The sequence below is a fragment of the Epinephelus lanceolatus genome, chromosome 10, assembly GCF_041903045.1.
Source record: "Epinephelus lanceolatus isolate andai-2023 chromosome 10, ASM4190304v1, whole genome shotgun sequence".
Lineage (NCBI taxonomy): Eukaryota > Metazoa > Chordata > Actinopteri > Perciformes > Serranidae > Epinephelus > Epinephelus lanceolatus.
The window spans coordinates 33,818,101-33,835,762 of NC_135743.1; the positions used below are offsets into that span (position 1 = coordinate 33,818,101).

General features: G+C 43.0%; 1 protein-coding gene across 5 annotated transcripts; it reads left to right on the forward strand.

The window, feature by feature from the left end:
- Window positions 1-1,966: 1,966 nt before the first annotated feature.
- On the forward strand, window positions 1,967-15,417 carry sybu (syntabulin (syntaxin-interacting)). 5 transcript variants are annotated; one of them, XM_033641136.2, is made up of 8 exons: window positions 1,967-2,115; window positions 7,174-7,220; window positions 7,494-7,680; window positions 8,428-8,574; window positions 10,704-10,803; window positions 10,971-11,123; window positions 12,553-12,708; window positions 13,568-15,417. In XM_033641136.2, the coding sequence occupies exons 2-8, from the start codon at window positions 7,197-7,199 to the stop codon at window positions 14,769-14,771; spliced, it is 1,971 nt and encodes a 656-aa protein (XP_033497027.2). In that variant the 5' UTR covers window positions 1,967-2,115; window positions 7,174-7,196; the 3' UTR covers window positions 14,772-15,417. The 5 variants fall into 5 exon arrangements, with proteins under 5 accessions (XP_033497027.2, XP_033497025.2, XP_033497026.2 ...); XM_033641134.2 differs by having other exon boundaries at window positions 1,974-2,115; window positions 8,374-8,574; XM_033641135.2 differs by having other exon boundaries at window positions 1,978-2,115; window positions 8,374-8,574; window positions 10,977-11,123.
- The last annotated feature ends 2,245 nt before the right edge of the window (window positions 15,418-17,662 follow it).

Below are 17,662 nucleotides of genomic sequence, written 5' to 3' on the forward strand. Positions count from 1 at the left end.
TTTAATGTTGAGCGGATGGCATGATGTGAGGAGAGAATCAGCTCCTCGGAAACAGACACATGTTGCGATAAACTGAGGGAAGAGGTCTGGTGCATTTAAATGTAACCTGGAGATGTGATCACAGTAAACCCAAAACATCCAGCACTGATGTGTGGAGACGTTCAAATGCATCAAACATGTTTCAAATGACACCAGTGACCTCTAGTGGACATTGGTGTTTATTACAACCCGGTGTCTCCCTTTTAGGGAAACGAGGACAAGTGCGGCGTTCATGTCCTGTGGGAAGATCTGATTGTGTGACTAATGTTAAAACAGATCAACTGTACAGTATAGGTCAGTGCTCCCTTGTTTAAATGATTTAACCACGTCTGTTAGTGCTGATCTGCTTTCAAGCACGGACTTAAACGTCTGATTTTCATTTAAAGCAAAGCAAACATGTTAGTGACAATTAAGTTATGAGGTTGACATATCAAATTGTGAAAATGAGTATTTTTTTTAATATGATTCCCAACACTTGTGTATAGGCATTTCCTCATGGCCAGAAGGCACTATTCAGGAGGTCAGAGACACCAGGGTTCACTGCAGAATATAGGTTACCTCCATGTTACCTGAATGCATCACCAGGGCTGCGCCTGGAGAACCAGAAGGATAGATGTGCAATCAACAGACAGATTTGTAATTTATTTAACATGTGATGTGACCTCATCTAATTTTCAAACGGTGTCATAGTGTGTTAGGTGTTAAATATTCCACTAAGCAGATAATGTGTACATTGCAAAGGTAGAAATCTGTATCCCACATAGAGGCAAGATAAAATAATGTCCAGATGAGACAGAGTTTACAAGAAAGTAACACGCAATAGAAATATTATATAAGTTATAATTAGAATACAAGGGCAGTAATGAAGAAAAAAACACACTGGCAACACAGATGTCACAAAAATGCGGATGTGATGAACTGTGGATAGGACCTAGGGACAGGGATATTTATGTCAGTCCATTTATAGTTAACCTGCAGCCTGCTGTATGCATCATGCTGTTCCAGCAGAGGGCCTCAGTGATATAAAAACAAACTGTTTCTCATAAGTCACATGCTGACATTTCAGTCAGTACCACCCAGTGTCCAGGGCCTTTCAGAACCCTGTTTGATGCGCATGATGATGCAAGCGATGACATCATTAACTGTATGGCCTTCAGGTTATTTCATAGACATGCATAATACGCCATTTGACTCCTGCTATGGGCTTCAATTTCCCTACTCAATGGCGCAGTTGCTCATGCACATCTGATGTTTCTATAATACAGAATCTGTAAGTGATGCCGCCACTGTGATGAAATGGCATTCAAAGCGCAGGCACTAAATTGGAACATACAGTGAATAGTTATTAATCGGGACAGGAGCAGCACCCACCTCCTTGGTTTCAGCACCATGGAGAGCAAACTCGCTCTGACACTGAGAGGAGGTCAACACACACTCACATCACTGCACACACGAACCCTCTGCGTGTGTGTGAACATATGCCAGGCCTATATGTCATGCTGTGCACTTTAGCTGGCATCCTTAAGATGTGCGTCAGTCAGCAGCATGGCTTTGATGACATTTATTCCATAAATCCATGCAAGAAATGTTTGGATAGAAATTGTAAAATATAAGATATATTTTGGTGATGAGCACATTTATTATAATGTGAATTTGTGAGGCATATGTTATGTGGTAAAATGGCACTGTAAGATGAAACACAGACTCACATCATACATTGATAAGCATGTTGTTTTGATGCTGATCTCATGCCAGATTCCCATGTGAACATGTCAGTGCATGTAGTCTATATGTAGGCCTGTCCGCAGCTTATGGCTCTATATGTGCGTGGTTAAGTAATGCCCCGCGCGTTATGTAACACACTTGGGATGGGAGTCATATTGTGCGTGCACCGTCAGTGGTCTCGCTTCCTTGTCCAATCGTGTGTGTCCTCAGTCTGCACACAGCTCTCCTCCACCCGACATCCTCACAGCAGAGCGGAGGCTGGCACCGCCGGAGCACCAGCAACGGAACGACCCTTTGTGCTTCACCGCCTGACGCGCATCCTTCTGAGAGGAGCCACCATCACACATCCAGGCAAGCGTTGCATTCATTGTCCTTTCTAAATCATTTCAAACCAATATATGATGAGTATTAGTTAAAAAACGAAGTGAAAGTGTTGGCAGGGTGGGAGCAGGTGGGCTGAGGAGGAGCTGTTTACAAGTTAAGGAGCCAGTCTTTTTGTCGATTCATCCAAACGCACGCACACATCATACATGTTTGGGGTGGTTCTGGGTGAAATGTGGACACATGAGGTGTGCAGCCTGATGTTTACATCACCACTGGTTACATCCTATAGATCCTTTATTCTAGAGGCATCTCCCGGGGAGAAAAACATTCAGCAAGTGTGGGGGCGCCAGATGAAACAAAACAAAATCCCCATCACTGAAAACAACATGATAAAATATAAAACAAGCCTTCTGAAGGCGGGATGCTGTCACTGCCAGGGGATATGAAGACACGAAAATATCACCAGCTTTTATTAACAGTGAAAATAGCTCTGAAGTGAGATGCTGAAAACAAAGGGAGGCATGTAAACACGTGAACACATGGGAGGGTCTGTTTTCCTTGGTTACAGCATTGGCTCTGTTTGATGGCTGATATTCTTTAAGAAAAATTAACCTTTCGTTTATTATGAGAATTTGATGTGTTTTTAAAGACTTTTAGCACCATACAGATTCTATGTGGAACAATATGATGCCACAATATGAGACTTATTTTGTGGAGTTTATAGCAGTCAGCTGTGTTTTTATGTTTGGCACAAGCCTTCTGGAAACTATCAGGAAACCATTTTGTCAGTGTTGGTTTTGGTTTCAGTTTGCTTCATGCTCCCAGGACTGATTCCTGTAAGTCAGGGTGATCACTCATGACACCATGCAGTGAAGATGCAGTCTGTTTTAAGGGTTGATGAGCTCAGAAAAAGTGTTGCAAATGACGTGCTGCTCAAAAACCATGAAATCTTAACATTTCCAGAGCACATCCTGCACGGCATAATGATAAAAAATGGAGTATTTGAAGATAGATGCTTAGTGAAGCTCACGCCTCTCAAAGCTGCTAACAACAGTCAGACACTTAGGAGTTCATCAGTGAGCATCAAATGTCGTCATCACAGAGATTACTCAACTTAAAGCCTCCTAGCAATCAAGTCAATGGACCAAATAGAGTAAGTGTATCATGGGCTTAATATCAGAAAGGAATAAACAGCTTCATATTAGTGAGATGTGCATGATGGACAGTAGACAGCACATAGACTGGGATGGATTAACGGAATTTATTATTCACGCCCACTCCTTGCTGTTTTTTAAAGTAGACCATCTGGATGTGGGAAATAGCTCCGGTGGAGGCTTAAAGGCTTGTTTATCAGTCATGTACACATTTATCTCAGCATCCCACTGTCAGTCCTCCTTTACCAGTGCATCTGCTTTCAGGGCACTTTTATGTTTGTTGGAGTGATGGCTCGTGCAGGTAATTTGGGAGCTCGTCATGCTTAAGAGAGCTGAAAATCCTGTGTTTGCAACTTAGATAATGCTTAGCCTGTCGCACAGTGGGTAGCCAATCAATGTTGTCTGGAGTCAAGCAGCGGACTTTGGTGCAGGACCAAATGCTTAATCCTACTTCACAGGCGCAAATGCATTGGAAACTGGCAAAATATCACCACAGTTAGGATGAAATCTACTTTCAGGTAGCATGTATGGACAGGCATCTATGTCCAAGCATCTCACAAGGTTTCAGGTTACACGCTGACAGTATTGACTGAGTATCATCAAATTATATATCCCAGCACCAGAACATATAACAAAACACGATTCCCTTTCGATTTGGCTCCAGGACGCTGCAGGCTATCTGATCTCTGTCTCTTTATTTTTCATGTTCTGATGTCACCGCCCTCCTGCTTTTCCTTCACCAGGCTGCTCATAGTTGCATGAATTAATAAAAGTCACTTCCTGAGATAAAAATCTTCACCCCACTCTCTCCTCTCTACCACACCCTGTTTATTGAATTATTTCTGCCCTGTGCCTTCGCCTCAGGTCTGATTTCTTTTCCAGCACTTTACTAGTGTACATAATCATTCCAGGCTTATTGAACAATGTCTTCTAACATCCATCACCATGGCTTTATAACCTTGTTTTTTAAAATTGATTTACTGCACTGCAAGATCTGCTAAAATATTGTAGATAAATTCCAATAATCATATGCTACAAACAGCTGAAATGTAAGTCAGTGGTACTTGGATAAGTATACACAAAAGCTCCCTAAGCTCACACACATTGGCTCAAGGACACAGTGTTCATTCAGTCTGAGAAAAACACTGTACAGCTGAATGGCAAACACCCCCACACCACCTCGACACACTCTAGATATTTTTCCTCAGTGAAGGACGGCGTCTCAGGATGAGCAGCAGAAGCCTACACTCTGTGCAGATTTACACATAATTGGTCGAGTCTAGCTGGAGTCCTTCGTGCAGCGTTTTCCCTCAGTTGCTAAGACTGTTGCTAGGGCACGGCACTGGTTGCTCTGCCCTGCCTGGTGCCTATAGTCTGAGTCTGCTGTGCCAGCGTGCCAGGCAGCTTTGCAGTGCTACAGTATGATGATGTGGATGCCTGAAAATGAAAGTAAAACTGCAGGCAAGGTGGTGCAGGCCACCCAGAACTCAAATCTATTTTTGAGTTCGATAAAAGGAGGTTTGAGTTTGATCCCCACGAGGCTTTGCTCTATTTTTGCAATCCTCTTTGGGCCTCTGTGGTTTGAAGAAAGAGGATTTTGAGCGAGTCTGGGCTGCTCATACAGGGAACGTGGCTTATATTAGATTATCAAGTGGTGATATCTTTCTGTTATTGGTTGGGGATTGTTTGGAGAAGCCTGATGATGGAGGCAAAATTAAAAAAAAAAGGGCAACATCTGAATGGAGCAAGGGAAGACAGGTTCACTGATGCGACATCAGCAAACAGGCCTTGGGGTCAATTACATCATTCCCAACGCAAAAAAAGAAAACACGCATGCACTTATTCAACTGACCCCCTTAGGCAAATCAACAGGAGAGAGGAAGTGAAGTGATTGTGTAAAGTTTATTCAGGCATGAGAGAAACTCTGCATTATTTAGCTTTAACGCATCAATAAAATATCGTCCTTGTTTAAATGTTCATGTACAGAATGAAAACTTTTGACAAGAGTTCATCTCTTCTCGAGACCATATTTTAAAAGACGATATAATTATTCCTCCATCATCTATTATATCTCAATACTAGAAGTACTTTGTAGCTTTTGGCAGGCAGCCCCACAGTTTTGGCACAGAAGCCTGATAAGGAGAGTCAGTGGAGTTTGGCTTAGCAGAGTGATATACTGAAGTTGGACACCTTTCATCTTTTACTGTCTTCTCATCTGATCATCTTAATCTGAAATGACTGATGCTGAGACAGAATATGAAAAGAGTAATGCCAATCTTTCTTCCTCATAGCTGTATCTGTGTAGACTCTGAACTCTTTACTCTTTGAACCCACACACAGAAGAGTTAAGAGTTATTTTAAATCTATCCATTTCATGAATTTACACTTGTCTTATCTTTTATGCTGTTTTATGGCAGCATCTGTCTATTGATCGGCCCATGAATATGGTCCAGACTGGAAAAAACTTACAGCTGTGAGATGTATTAGCACAAAATGTTGCACAGACAGTCATGGTCCCCAGAGGATGGATCCTAAAAACTTTGGTGATCCCCCTCTACTGCCACCATGAGGCTGACATTTGTCATTCAGAGTGAAATACCTCGACAACTACTGGAAAAATTGCCAATAATGTACATGGTCCCATAATAAATTTGACTTTTCTGACTTTTCATCTAGCACCAAAGTAGCAAAGTTTATACCTATTCAGTGATTTATCTTAGCATACTTGATGGATTACCATTAAATTGTGTGTAAACATTCATGGCTCCCAGACAATATATCCTCATGACTTGGAAGAACCCCCGACTTCTCCTCTACTGCCACCATGGGGTTTACATTTTTGGTTTTTATTGAAATATCTCAGCAACTATTAGATCGATAGGGACATTTTCAGGCTAAAATTTCTGTTCATCCAATGCTTTGGTTCATGACCAAATACAATGATTACAATACAAGATGGTGGCCCATTTAGACACACCTGCTTAGTGCTCCTCCACTGAATCCTGTTGTACATTTACAATGACAACAAAGGTATTCATATATGCAAAGCTAATGAAATTCCCATCAGCCTCAGTTGTACTTGCAGATTCGCAAATATTATCATGCTAACACACTAGGCTAAGACATTAAACATATTCCTTTTAAATGTCAACATGCTACCATTATCACTACGAGCACATAAGCATGCAGAAATCAGCATTCAGTTCAAAGCGCCGCTGTGTTTAACCCACTGTATTGCTATGGACACTTGCTACCAGCCACAACAGCGGGGCTGGTATTGTTTTACCTTGTGAGTCTGTGTGTGTGTCATCATGGCGACATGTGGCCCTGGAGACACTTTTTGTGGTAGGAACTACCACAGAAGCTGTTTTTAGCTTGTTTCCAGGTGTTTATATGTCTAACTGTATGTAGACAGATTATATCAATGCGATAGTAGTCCCAAAATTGAGCTGAGTTTGAAGATGGGTGCGGTCTGAGCGAGATGCCAGAAGTCAGGGAAGGGGCCATTTTAAACTGCAAATCGACCTCATGGCTGGTGTGATGCTGTCACATGATGCTCTCTAGTTCTCACATTTTGTACCTTTTTACTTGTTTTTGCTGTTATATTCATTTGCCTTCATTTGATTTTTAAAGAGCTTTACAAATTCTGATTTAAAAATGCACTTGGCTGTGCAGACGTGCAGAATTTGTTTTATGAGGTCATAAATTCAGTGTGTGTTGGTCACAGCTGGCTCTGGGGTGCTTGTGCCATCTGTACCAGGCAGGATGTGTGTGTGTGTATGTGTGCGGTGGTGGGAGGGATTTAGTGACCTAACAGAGTTCAGACAGAGGGCCCTTGTCTGGTGCGAGCGCCACGTCAAAACCCTGCCACATACACAGACCAAAGAAAAAAATGCCTTACCTAATTTCTCTCCGCTTTTTCATTTAACAGGGGAAAACACTACGTGAAGCACAATGGGACCGTTCCAAGAATATGAGGTGAGTCTTATTGCTTCTGGTCACTGCTGATAGGTTTCTGCATGTTGAATGAGTCTTTTCCAAAGAGAAGTGGCTTTAAGCAATGCAGTAAAAAGAAGATGATAAAAATGTGACACACAATTATAATCATATGGGAAAAGGCCATATGAGATATGAACAAAGTTGAATCTTTTATAATTTGAAAATACTGTCATCATGAAAAAGATGATACACTGAGTTCATGTGGGGGGCTACATCCCTGCCTGCAACTCTGACAGATGTTTCTTCAAACAGGAAAAGAAGTCACCAGAGAAAGGAAGCCCCCGCAGCCGCATCCCCCGTTTGGTCCTCCACCCCTTCCGAGCAAAGGACAAAGGTTCACCTCTGTCCGATTCACCTTTTTCAGAGGAGGAGGGGAAGGAGTGTGATGTCAGCTCCGACCACTCCAAAAGGACCATCAGCACCAACAGCTTTTGCTCAGGTAAGAAGTTCGGCTCCGGTCTGAGGACAGCTGAGTTCATGTTCACGAAAGTGTTAGATACTTTGAACGCCAGGTTGTCAGGTGCAAGACTGTAATGCAGTGCTCTCGATTGCTTGGGTAAACATTAAATTCTTAATATACCAGTGATCAAGCAGTGGTGGCAGAGTGGTTCAGATCCTGAAGTAAAAGTATGTTACCACAATGTGAAAATACTCCACTACAAGTAAAAGTCATGCATTAAAAATCCTGCTTAAGTAGAAGTAAGGGAGTATGATCAGCAAAATGTAATTAAAGTATCAAAAGTTCAAGTACTCATTATGCAGAATGGTAATTTCTAGAGTATTTAATAGAGTGGAGTTGATTTTAACTTACTGGATAATGCAACCTCAAACAAAAAATTCAGTATGTTTATTTCATGTTCTCCTAAATTGCCCCCGCTAACAAACAGAGCTAATGACACACTCCAGAGTGTACCTGTGTATACGTACACTGTGTGCATGTGCACTGTGTAAACAACCACGCAAGCACTTGACATCTACTTTCTGAGAGCGAGTAGCTGTTGTGAAAGCTGTGGCGCTATCTGTCAGATAACACTCAAGCTGAACCTTGAGCTCTGATTGACTGCCTGTGTTCGCTGCCTGCCCCACGCTGCCTGTTCTTGGCTATTACTGTCTGTGTGCCTGTCTACAATAGATGACACCGGCTGCCCCACTAGTCAGTCTGTGTCCCCCTCCAAAACCCCGTCAGGCTCAGAGCAGAGTGCCCACAGATCGCCGATACTCCCAGAGCGCAAGACCAAAGTGAAGAGGGTGAGGGTGATGGCCGAGTGGAGCGGCGAACCACGGAGCACCCAGAGGCACAAGAGAGAGCTGAGGTCGGCCATGAAAACCAGAGGTGAAGAACACACTAATAAATATACAAACATGAAAATGTTGTTGATTTTTCTTCCAGAAAAAGCAGAATGAGGATCAACATTTGAAATCTTCACCACAGTCTTGCAGTATTATCAGCTGATCCTATTCAGTGTGAAATAATCTGATTTGTGTGTTAATTCTACATCAGCTTATTCACAGCACACTGCATGCACGTATACATGTGCATGCCAGTGGTTCCCCAAAGACCAAAGTACAATAACTGTATTTGTGACATGTCAGCAGCCAGCAGATTCTCTCCTATGTTGACTTCAACAAACACTGGCTGGGAAGCAGCTGCTTGCGCGAGAGGGGAATAATAACTGGAGGGAACTGTCATCTGTGCATCTGTGCTCTCTTTACATATACTATATTTTAGAAACAGGGCACTCCAGTCTTCATCATGAAATCTCCACACTTCTCATCTAGGGAAGGAAAAAAAATTGCTTGATCATGAGTCAAAATGAGGAAGAAAGCTGATTGGATGAGTAAAGGGTTTGGGAGCTTAGCCAATTAGGCTGATTAGTAGGAGGTTACTAGACTGAATGTGCACAGACCCTTAGTCGATTCACAGAGCGGTGGAGGATCACTTAGTTTTGAACAATTTTATTTGTCACAGTCATCACTGGACACATAATATGGTTTTGTTTGACGGCAAAAGATGCTACTCAGGTATGGCTTTGAACTTAATCTTTAAAACTTCCAACACAATATTTAGTGGCCATTTTTTGTGATTTAACAGTTGAGTTTGAGATGGTCTGCGTGCCCTGCTCTTTAAACTCACATTAGTCCAACAAAGGGTATGGACTGTGGGGAGTAGCCCATCCGAAAGCTGTTATATGAGAATATATCAGCCTATATGTAGTTCGTCCCTCCATCAGGGAGACTTGATGTTAAGTCCTGCTTACAGAGACTGTAACATGATGCTTTATTCTACAATGAATCTTAACGGGCCTATATTTTAGATGGTGCTTACTAAAGGAGAGACTAGTAACAGTAAAATTGGACCCAGTGTGTTTCCATGATAACACAGAGATAGAGTGTATATCTGTTCATGTTAGGCTGAACGTTGAGGCTTCAAGGAGACTGAACAGCAACGCCTGAGAGTGAGTGGTATGAGACCACAAGCAGGAAACAACAACAACACATTGTGCCTCATTAGTGAGGCACAATGTGTGTACAACTGCATTTTAACTGTGAAATGCTAAAGGAATACTTCACCCCCTAAATGAATCCCCGAAAAAGAAAACTTTTTTTTTGTGCATGCCTCCAGTGTACTAAGAATCCAACCACAGAAAATCAATATTCTGTTTAAAGCTGAACTCCACTGACAAAAACAGTCATTTTACCTTCATGAGTACTGGAGCTGCTGGTCGTCTAGTGCTTTAACCATTTGGCATGTTATTGTGCGACTTTGGTGAATCTCAACTCACTCTTTAAATCCCCAAAGTCACACAATAACACGCACAACTAACTGATTGAGGCAGCAGTAGCCCAGCGTGTTCAGCGAGGCAAAATTACTGTTTTTGTCAATGGAGTCTGGTGTTGAACAGACCATAGATAAGTTTCACTTTCCCTTCAGTTCTAAATGGTAAGGTTTTAGTCATACCCCTTGGCAGTACTGAGCATACAGCTGGATAAATGAAATTTGGATTGTACTGCACGGGTTGTGTCAGACTTTGTAAATCAATGTTTTGATAGTTTTGCTGTTAAACACAATCCTCGATGACTTTGATTCATCAAGAATTTTCTCTGCTTTTGAATTCCTCATTCATCAGAGGTATGCAAGAAAAACAAACTTAACAAATGGTCATGGAGGGTGATGTATTCCCTTTAAATATAGTGCATATTATAGAGATATTCTAAAGTCAGCAAACTGACTTAATACACAACATACATCAAGTCTGCCAACAATAATGTTTGCTCATTAGCCACCACTTGATCATACCGGATCAGGTGAGGCTGTAGCATCAAACACCCTGTGGTGTGTTTTATTTCTTATGTATTCAACTTTCATCTGAGAAAGAAGATGGTGTTATATCACCTTTCAAAATTATACAGTCTTGCTTCTGGTCTGCTTGCATGCTAATGCGGTGATGCTTCTCCCTGCAGGTAGTGAGGCAGATTTTAGCTCCTCCAGCAGCACAGGCAGCCTAAAGGCCAGGGAGAGCCTCTGCTCCGTTTCAGCTGGAAAGAGAGTTTCTTCACGCAGGTATGAGGTTCATATAATCATCTGTATGATCTGCTGGGGTCACAGCCCCAGACTACAAGACAGTTGTAGCTAAAATGGAGGCGTCATTCATGCATTAACCATTTCATTTCTCCTACCTTTTTGGAATTAACAAATGCATTGCTTTCCTAATGCTTTCTTTTATTAAGTCGCAGCACTCACATCAGACCGCTCCCAGTGTTCAAACCAGCCGGGAGCCCTACAGCCAACCGCGACGCAGAGCTCTACGCTCCCTACAGGACTCCCCCTAGAGCTGCCTCCTCAACCAACAGCAGCAGCTGTAACTCCAGCCCCACCTCCAGGTACAAAACATGGCTCTCATATTGTGCATTATTAATAATCACAGAGCAAAGATTCTGGTTGGAATGTTGAGGGAGAAAGAGTGGTTGATCAGTCATGTGACCCTCTGGTCATGTCTAACCTTTCCACATTTCTCCACATTCATTACAAATGCAAATCTTTCCAGCTTAAGGGAGAAACAAGTAGCTTTTGTAGACTTGAGAGATTTGGACTGTGGCTCAGGCTCATGCGCAGAATGAACGATGAGCGAGTGGGCGGTGGCTGGATTAAGCTCAGACTGTTTTATCATTTACTCTCTTGCAGCCGTCTGGGATTATATCGGTCATGGTTTGGCTGTGGTTGGGATTAATGAGGATTTAATATAGCAAATGTCTGAATATGGTGCCCAGACCGTGACCCTACTCACTGCATCCGATTCATAACAGGATTAGAGTGAACTCACCTTGGTTTGAAGGAGAGAACGAGGTCATAAATATTTGAAAACGGCAGAATTGATGTGTGAATTGAATAGCCTGAAGCTCACAAGTGTTTGGTACCACCATGAATTTCTGACATGGTGCTCCAGGCTGTGTGTTACTTGGAAGGTAATGGGGCTCTGTGCTTGTTGGCAGCTTAGCCCTGCGTACGGTTTAACCTAAAAATCCTCTTTCAGCAGTATAAATGGAAAAAAAAAAAAATTCAACCCACAGCCTTTTGAATTTTTATGCAGTCGCAGAATCTGCCCTCTTTTATCTCATATTTACAGCTTCCATAAATGTATTATAACCCTCCACTCTTGTCACTTGAGGACACCTTGCTGTCAGCTTTCCGAAGAGTCATGTGACATCCTTTCCTCTGGCATGCTACCTTCTCCTGGGCTGTTTCTATTTCTGGCAGGGATGCAGAGCGTTCACATGAAAGCCTCAAGTATCGCAGGTTGCTAGGATATTGTGTTAGTGGAAAAGAGGGGCTTACATACTGCTTTGCATATTGTCCAAATCCACCCACTCATCCTCCACCGAAACAACACGAATCCTTTTATCAGTTCTCTTTGAGGACGATAAAACACTGATCATAGGACATGCAAAGGGCATTTGAATGCTAATGCAATTAGCTTCTAGATTAAGTTTTTCCCCCCAGTAAGGTGATTTCTTTCCTTGCCGACTGTGCTTGTATTTAGATAAACCAGCATTCGGGGGTTTTTGCCTCTAGTCTACATGCCAATAATCCTGTGTCAGACAGTAATTCCAGGCTTCAGAGAGCATCTGCCCTGACAGCACTCTCTCAGCCAGACAAATTAGCATCTGCAGGGAAACGATTTTACGTGTACGCGTCAAATGGGTTTGTTTTCTGCTGTTGCTTCAAAATGTCTAATTGGGAACTGATGGACAATGTTGGCTAGAAGGGGTACGCATGGCCTTTAACCAATGTAATTATCTCTCTAACCGACAGAAGAGCGAATCTGGGACGCTACCACTCCTGTGGGGACAACCATGGAATCAGACCCCCGAACCCGGAGCAGTATCTCACCCCTCTGCAGCAGAAGGAAGTGGCCATCAGACACCTGAAGACCAAACTGATGGAGTCTGAGAACAGAGTCCGTGACAGGTTAGTTCAGATTTAGCAGCACAGAAGCCCCTGCGGTTGTATCTGTAGCTTTTTATGGCTTTAAGGAAAGATGATAGTGGACACACTGGGGGGAAAGTGAAACCGTGGTTGTGACGTAATGCCACACTGCTGCTCTGCTCAACAGATAAAACCCTGGAAAGTGTGAACCCAGTGGGAAATTACTATTATATAGGCTAAATAAACAGCATGATGCTAAGCAAGTTATATCTTGCAAGAAATATACCCTGTGCATAAGATAAACAAGGCTACTTATTTATAAAGTATGATTACGGCAGTTACTTGTTTTTTGGAGAGTCAGATGAGAAGATTCGTACCACTAGTTTATCTGTTAGAAAAGTAGCTACAGCCACTTAGCTTAGCTTAGAATAAAACTGGAAACAGAGGGAAATGGCTAGCCTGGCTCTGTAAACATGAAACACAATCTGGCTACTGGCACTTTTATCTTTTCACTTCAGTTTTTGCACAGATTTAACAAAAAATAAGAACGTTGGAGGATCCGTTAGATTGGAAGTTGTGTGGGAATGGTTGTAAGTATACCCTGCAAGTGAAAGAATGGCTAGCCGGCTAAAAACAACATTCCACAAGTTGTGAATTAAACAGCTTCATATCAAACACTTTCTTGTCATGACCTCTCAGTCTCCTTGAGCTAACTGCAGCCACGCATTATGCTAAGCTAATGGGCAGCTGGCCACAGCTTCAGATTTTAGCATATAGATCTGAGAGTGGTATCGATCTTCCAATCTAACTCTAGGCAAGAAAGTTAATACACATATTTTACAAAATGTCAAACTATTCCTTAAGTAGCCTAACTCTAGACATTATCTTCCCTCTTTATTAGAGAGACAGAGGTGGAGGAGCTGAAGGCTCAGCTTGGCAGAATGAGGGAAGACTGGATTGAAGAGGAGTGTCACCGGGTGGAGGCTCAGCTGTCCCTCAAAGAGGCTCGCAAAGAGATCAAGCAGCTGCGTCAGGTGGTGGAAACAATGAAGAGCAGCCTGATGGAGAAGGATAAGGGAATACAGAAGTATTTCATTGACATCAACATCCAGAACAGGAAGTTGGAGTCCCTGCTGCAAAGCATGGAGCTTGCCCAGAGTGGCACCAACCTCCAAGACGAAAACACCTTGGACTTCATCTGTGACAGCCCTGATAGTGGTGGGAAGAAGATGGTGGGGGAGGAGGAGGGTGGGATGGAGCTGGGAACTCAAGGGGCGGAGGCGATGGCGGACAGCGGGCTGCTGGTAAATGACGAGATGGCCAACAGAGCAGACATTTTGGAGCAGGTCTTTATGTCCACTGCGGTAGATTTTAGTCAGGACTCTAGCGGCAAGCTGTGCGCAGGGACAGAGAATGGGCCTGGGGTGTCTGCACTTTCAGAAGAGGGACAGTCAATTGATCAATCTACTGCACCCCCACCAGCTCCACCAGACACAGTTTCCACCACCCTCACCGTCTCCTCGAGCCCACTTTCACAGCAAAACACAGAAGATAAAGAAATCCAGACCGACATAATGCCCATGTCTCCAGACCTGCAGGCTCTGCTCCTCCAGCTGCTCAAGTTCCATGGGGCCACAGCGGGGGACACAGCTCTGTCAGCCTCCAGCAGTCTTCTAGGTTTCCCTAACCCACCCACCTCCACTTCCACCACTGCTGCCAATCTCCCCAACTCAACACCTCCCCCATCCACCATGCCCAGTCCTGCTCCCCCAGAAAGCCCCGACACCTCCACAGATTCCGGCATGTGCTGCTATGAACCTGCCGAGAGCCGACGGTTCATGGAGGAGCTGGATTTTAGCGTCGGTGAAGAGGAGCCTTGTCTGTCACCGGGACTGGATGTGGTCAGCAAGCGTTACTGGAGCAACAGCTTCCTGGTGGATCTGGTCGCAGTGGCAGCCCCGGTGCTACCCACGGTGGCATGGCTGTACTCGCGGCATGGTGTGGATGGAAGCGCTCCGGTGTACAACATCGCTGCTCTTATCAGGGGCTGTTGCATCATGGGATTGCACTCTCTTCGTCATGTTGCTGACAGGCCGGATGCGTAAAGGCTTCCACCTCGCATGCACACGCCTAACCTTGAACTAAAAGCACTTAAGCATCTTTTCAAGAGTATTCGTGAGATGTGTTGCATTTTTGTTGAACACTTGATGATATCAATGCAGTTATTTTGGTTCCAACACTGTTACTTTGCACTGTACAGTTACCATGATTGAAGCAAAATGGTGACATGAAAGGGATTATTTATGAAGGGGGTTATTTATGTATTTATTTATCATTTACATGTATAAGCTGATCATCTGGGTAGATGGTTATGTGTTATCATCATCCTGTGGTGTCCCTGGTTGTCCCCTTGTTTAAAAAACTTCTTTATGTTACGATGAGATTTGTAGGAGTTGAAAGATTGAATGTTAGTGTTTGTTTGATGGGTTCGAAAACGGAGTTATTGTTCAAAAAGAAACCTTAAACCTTCAGCCAAAGCTTTAATGTGAGTTCACTGTTTTGTTTTGTGAAGAAGTATATATTTTTTTCCTCCCTGGGAGTAGAGCTTTATTCTGTACAGCCTGTGTATTGTTCATAGAATAAGTTGATGCTTCAAAGCAACTGACACTTGTTATGTGCCTGAGCTATGTGCAATACTGGTGGTTTACATCCAATGTCCTTGTATCTTTATTATTAAAGCATGATAAATTCCGTGTTGTGACTCGTGACTTTTTTTTTTGGCATGACATGTTTGTAATGGGGGAGAAAAAGACTAAACAGGGACAGTTGTTAAAGTTTGTCTTATGTAAGACTTCTGTTCAATGCTAGCAAAGACTGGGAGCGCCCATTTGCACAAGATGTTCACATAAATTAATAAAAGGGAAAATATCGAGTCTGAAGCCAAGTGCAACCAAGCAGTGTTCTCATGACAGCTCATCTTACGTAAAAGCTCTCTCTGCCTGTATTTTCAGACGTCCCTTGGGTTGTGGAGCTGACAATGTAAAGTGCATTAGATCCACTTTACTGGGATCTCTAAGAAGCTGTAAAAAGTCATCTGCGCCCTTACACCAGTGGAAACTGGGTCAGTGCCGGAGCAAATGTTGCCTGCACAAACCACCAATGCTTTCTTACAGTCATTACATAACAGCTACCCATATTAAATGAAAATAAAAGAACAAGCTGATTAAATAAACTAACACTTGCCATCTCAGCCATGATTACTGCATTTCCATTTTCTGCTCTGCCATATGGTGGTGTATCTTAAATTGCATAAGCATGACCTCTCGGTTCATAAGGCATCAGACTAGTGAGTCATCATGCTGTAATCTCCACTCTAGTCTGTGGACACTGGATTAAAATGAGTGGGAAGCAATGGTTGTAAATCTAACCAGCTGAGAACACAGCAGTCTTGTATAATCAGAATATGATTCTGACACCTTTCAAGACAATTACTCACCCATTTAGCCTGTTCCCTTTCTGAAGACAGATGACGTGCATTTTCTCTTTTTGAAAGTGGGTCAGTCTCTGAGAGGTTTTGGCAGGCAGGCAGTGTCCCCTGACAGATGGGAGTGACATCATTACGATAGGGGTCAGATGAGTGATGACAACGGACTGACAATCCAGGTTAAAGGCCACTTTACATTGATATTATTGTGAAATTAAAAAGACTAGAGTCGATGCTTGAAGCTCTGGGGAGCTGTATTTAGGTACAGCTATGCTTCGAGCTAAATGCTAACATCAGCATGCTAACAAGCTGTTTCAACCGCCCCCCTGGTGCTACCTTGGTTGAAAATGCCACACTAAAGTTCCCTCTTGAGTGGCGAAAATGAGAGGATGTGCCCGATCAGCTGCCCTCTTGAATGATGAAAACGAGCTGATGTGCCCTTTTGGCTGCCCTCTTGATTAACAAAAACAAGCGTATTTGTCCTTTTGGCTGCCCTCTTGAGTGATCAAAACAAGACGATGTGCCCTCTTGAATGATGAAAACGAGCTGATGTGCCCTTTTGGCTGCCCTCTTGATTAACAAAAACAAGCGTATTTGTCCTTTTGGCTGCCCTCTTGAGTGATCAAAACAAGACGATGTGCCCTATTGGATGAAAACGAGCAGATTTTATAGACTATTTCGCCATATACATGACACACTAGCTTCTTACGCACCAATGGGGCCCATGTCATGCAGTAGGTGCCCTTTTTTCCTTTTTCACCCCAGCCCTTCTAACATCCTGAGTCCGTCACTGGTCTTCAGTCTCCCTAGCTAAGCTAGTTATAGATTTCAAATCCAAAAAAGAAAGTCTTGGGGGAAAATAGAGAATTCAATAATGGCTGGATAGAGTTGTTTGCTTTCACCAGCAACACTACGAAGTTGTAGTACCAAAAAATCATAAATAGCCCACTGCGGAGGAGCTTCTTTGTGGGAAAGCATATACCTGAAAGCTCCTTGAAACCTCTTAATAATGCTGACAGGATCATTTAGATGTAAAATGCTGCGTAACCTCCATTATAAAGCTTAGATAGGTTTTTGATTTTGATGGTACAGATTGCTGAGCCCTGGCCTGGATCAAAGTGGCGGAGTGACCGACAAACGCTGAATCCACGCTGCTAGCATGGCTAACAAAAACTGCCAACCCATATCATGTTTTACCCATAACAAAGCTCAATAATCATGTCATATGTCATCCATCTCTAATGGTACCCTGATCACTATACTTCAAATAGTGTTTCCCAAATTGCACACAAGGCAGCAGACTCATATCCAGAGTTATTCATCTCTAGAGGTATGAATCAAATCATTTTATTAAAAACCTGTGTAGGACTGATACAGCAGGTATACAATCTGCCAAACCTTCTGCATTGATTGAGCTTGTTGTCCTCGTTTGTGCTCAACCATGACGATTCTTATAACAGGAAGTCTTAAACATGACTGAGAAACAAAAATGGGTGAGAAACAAAGAGGTTC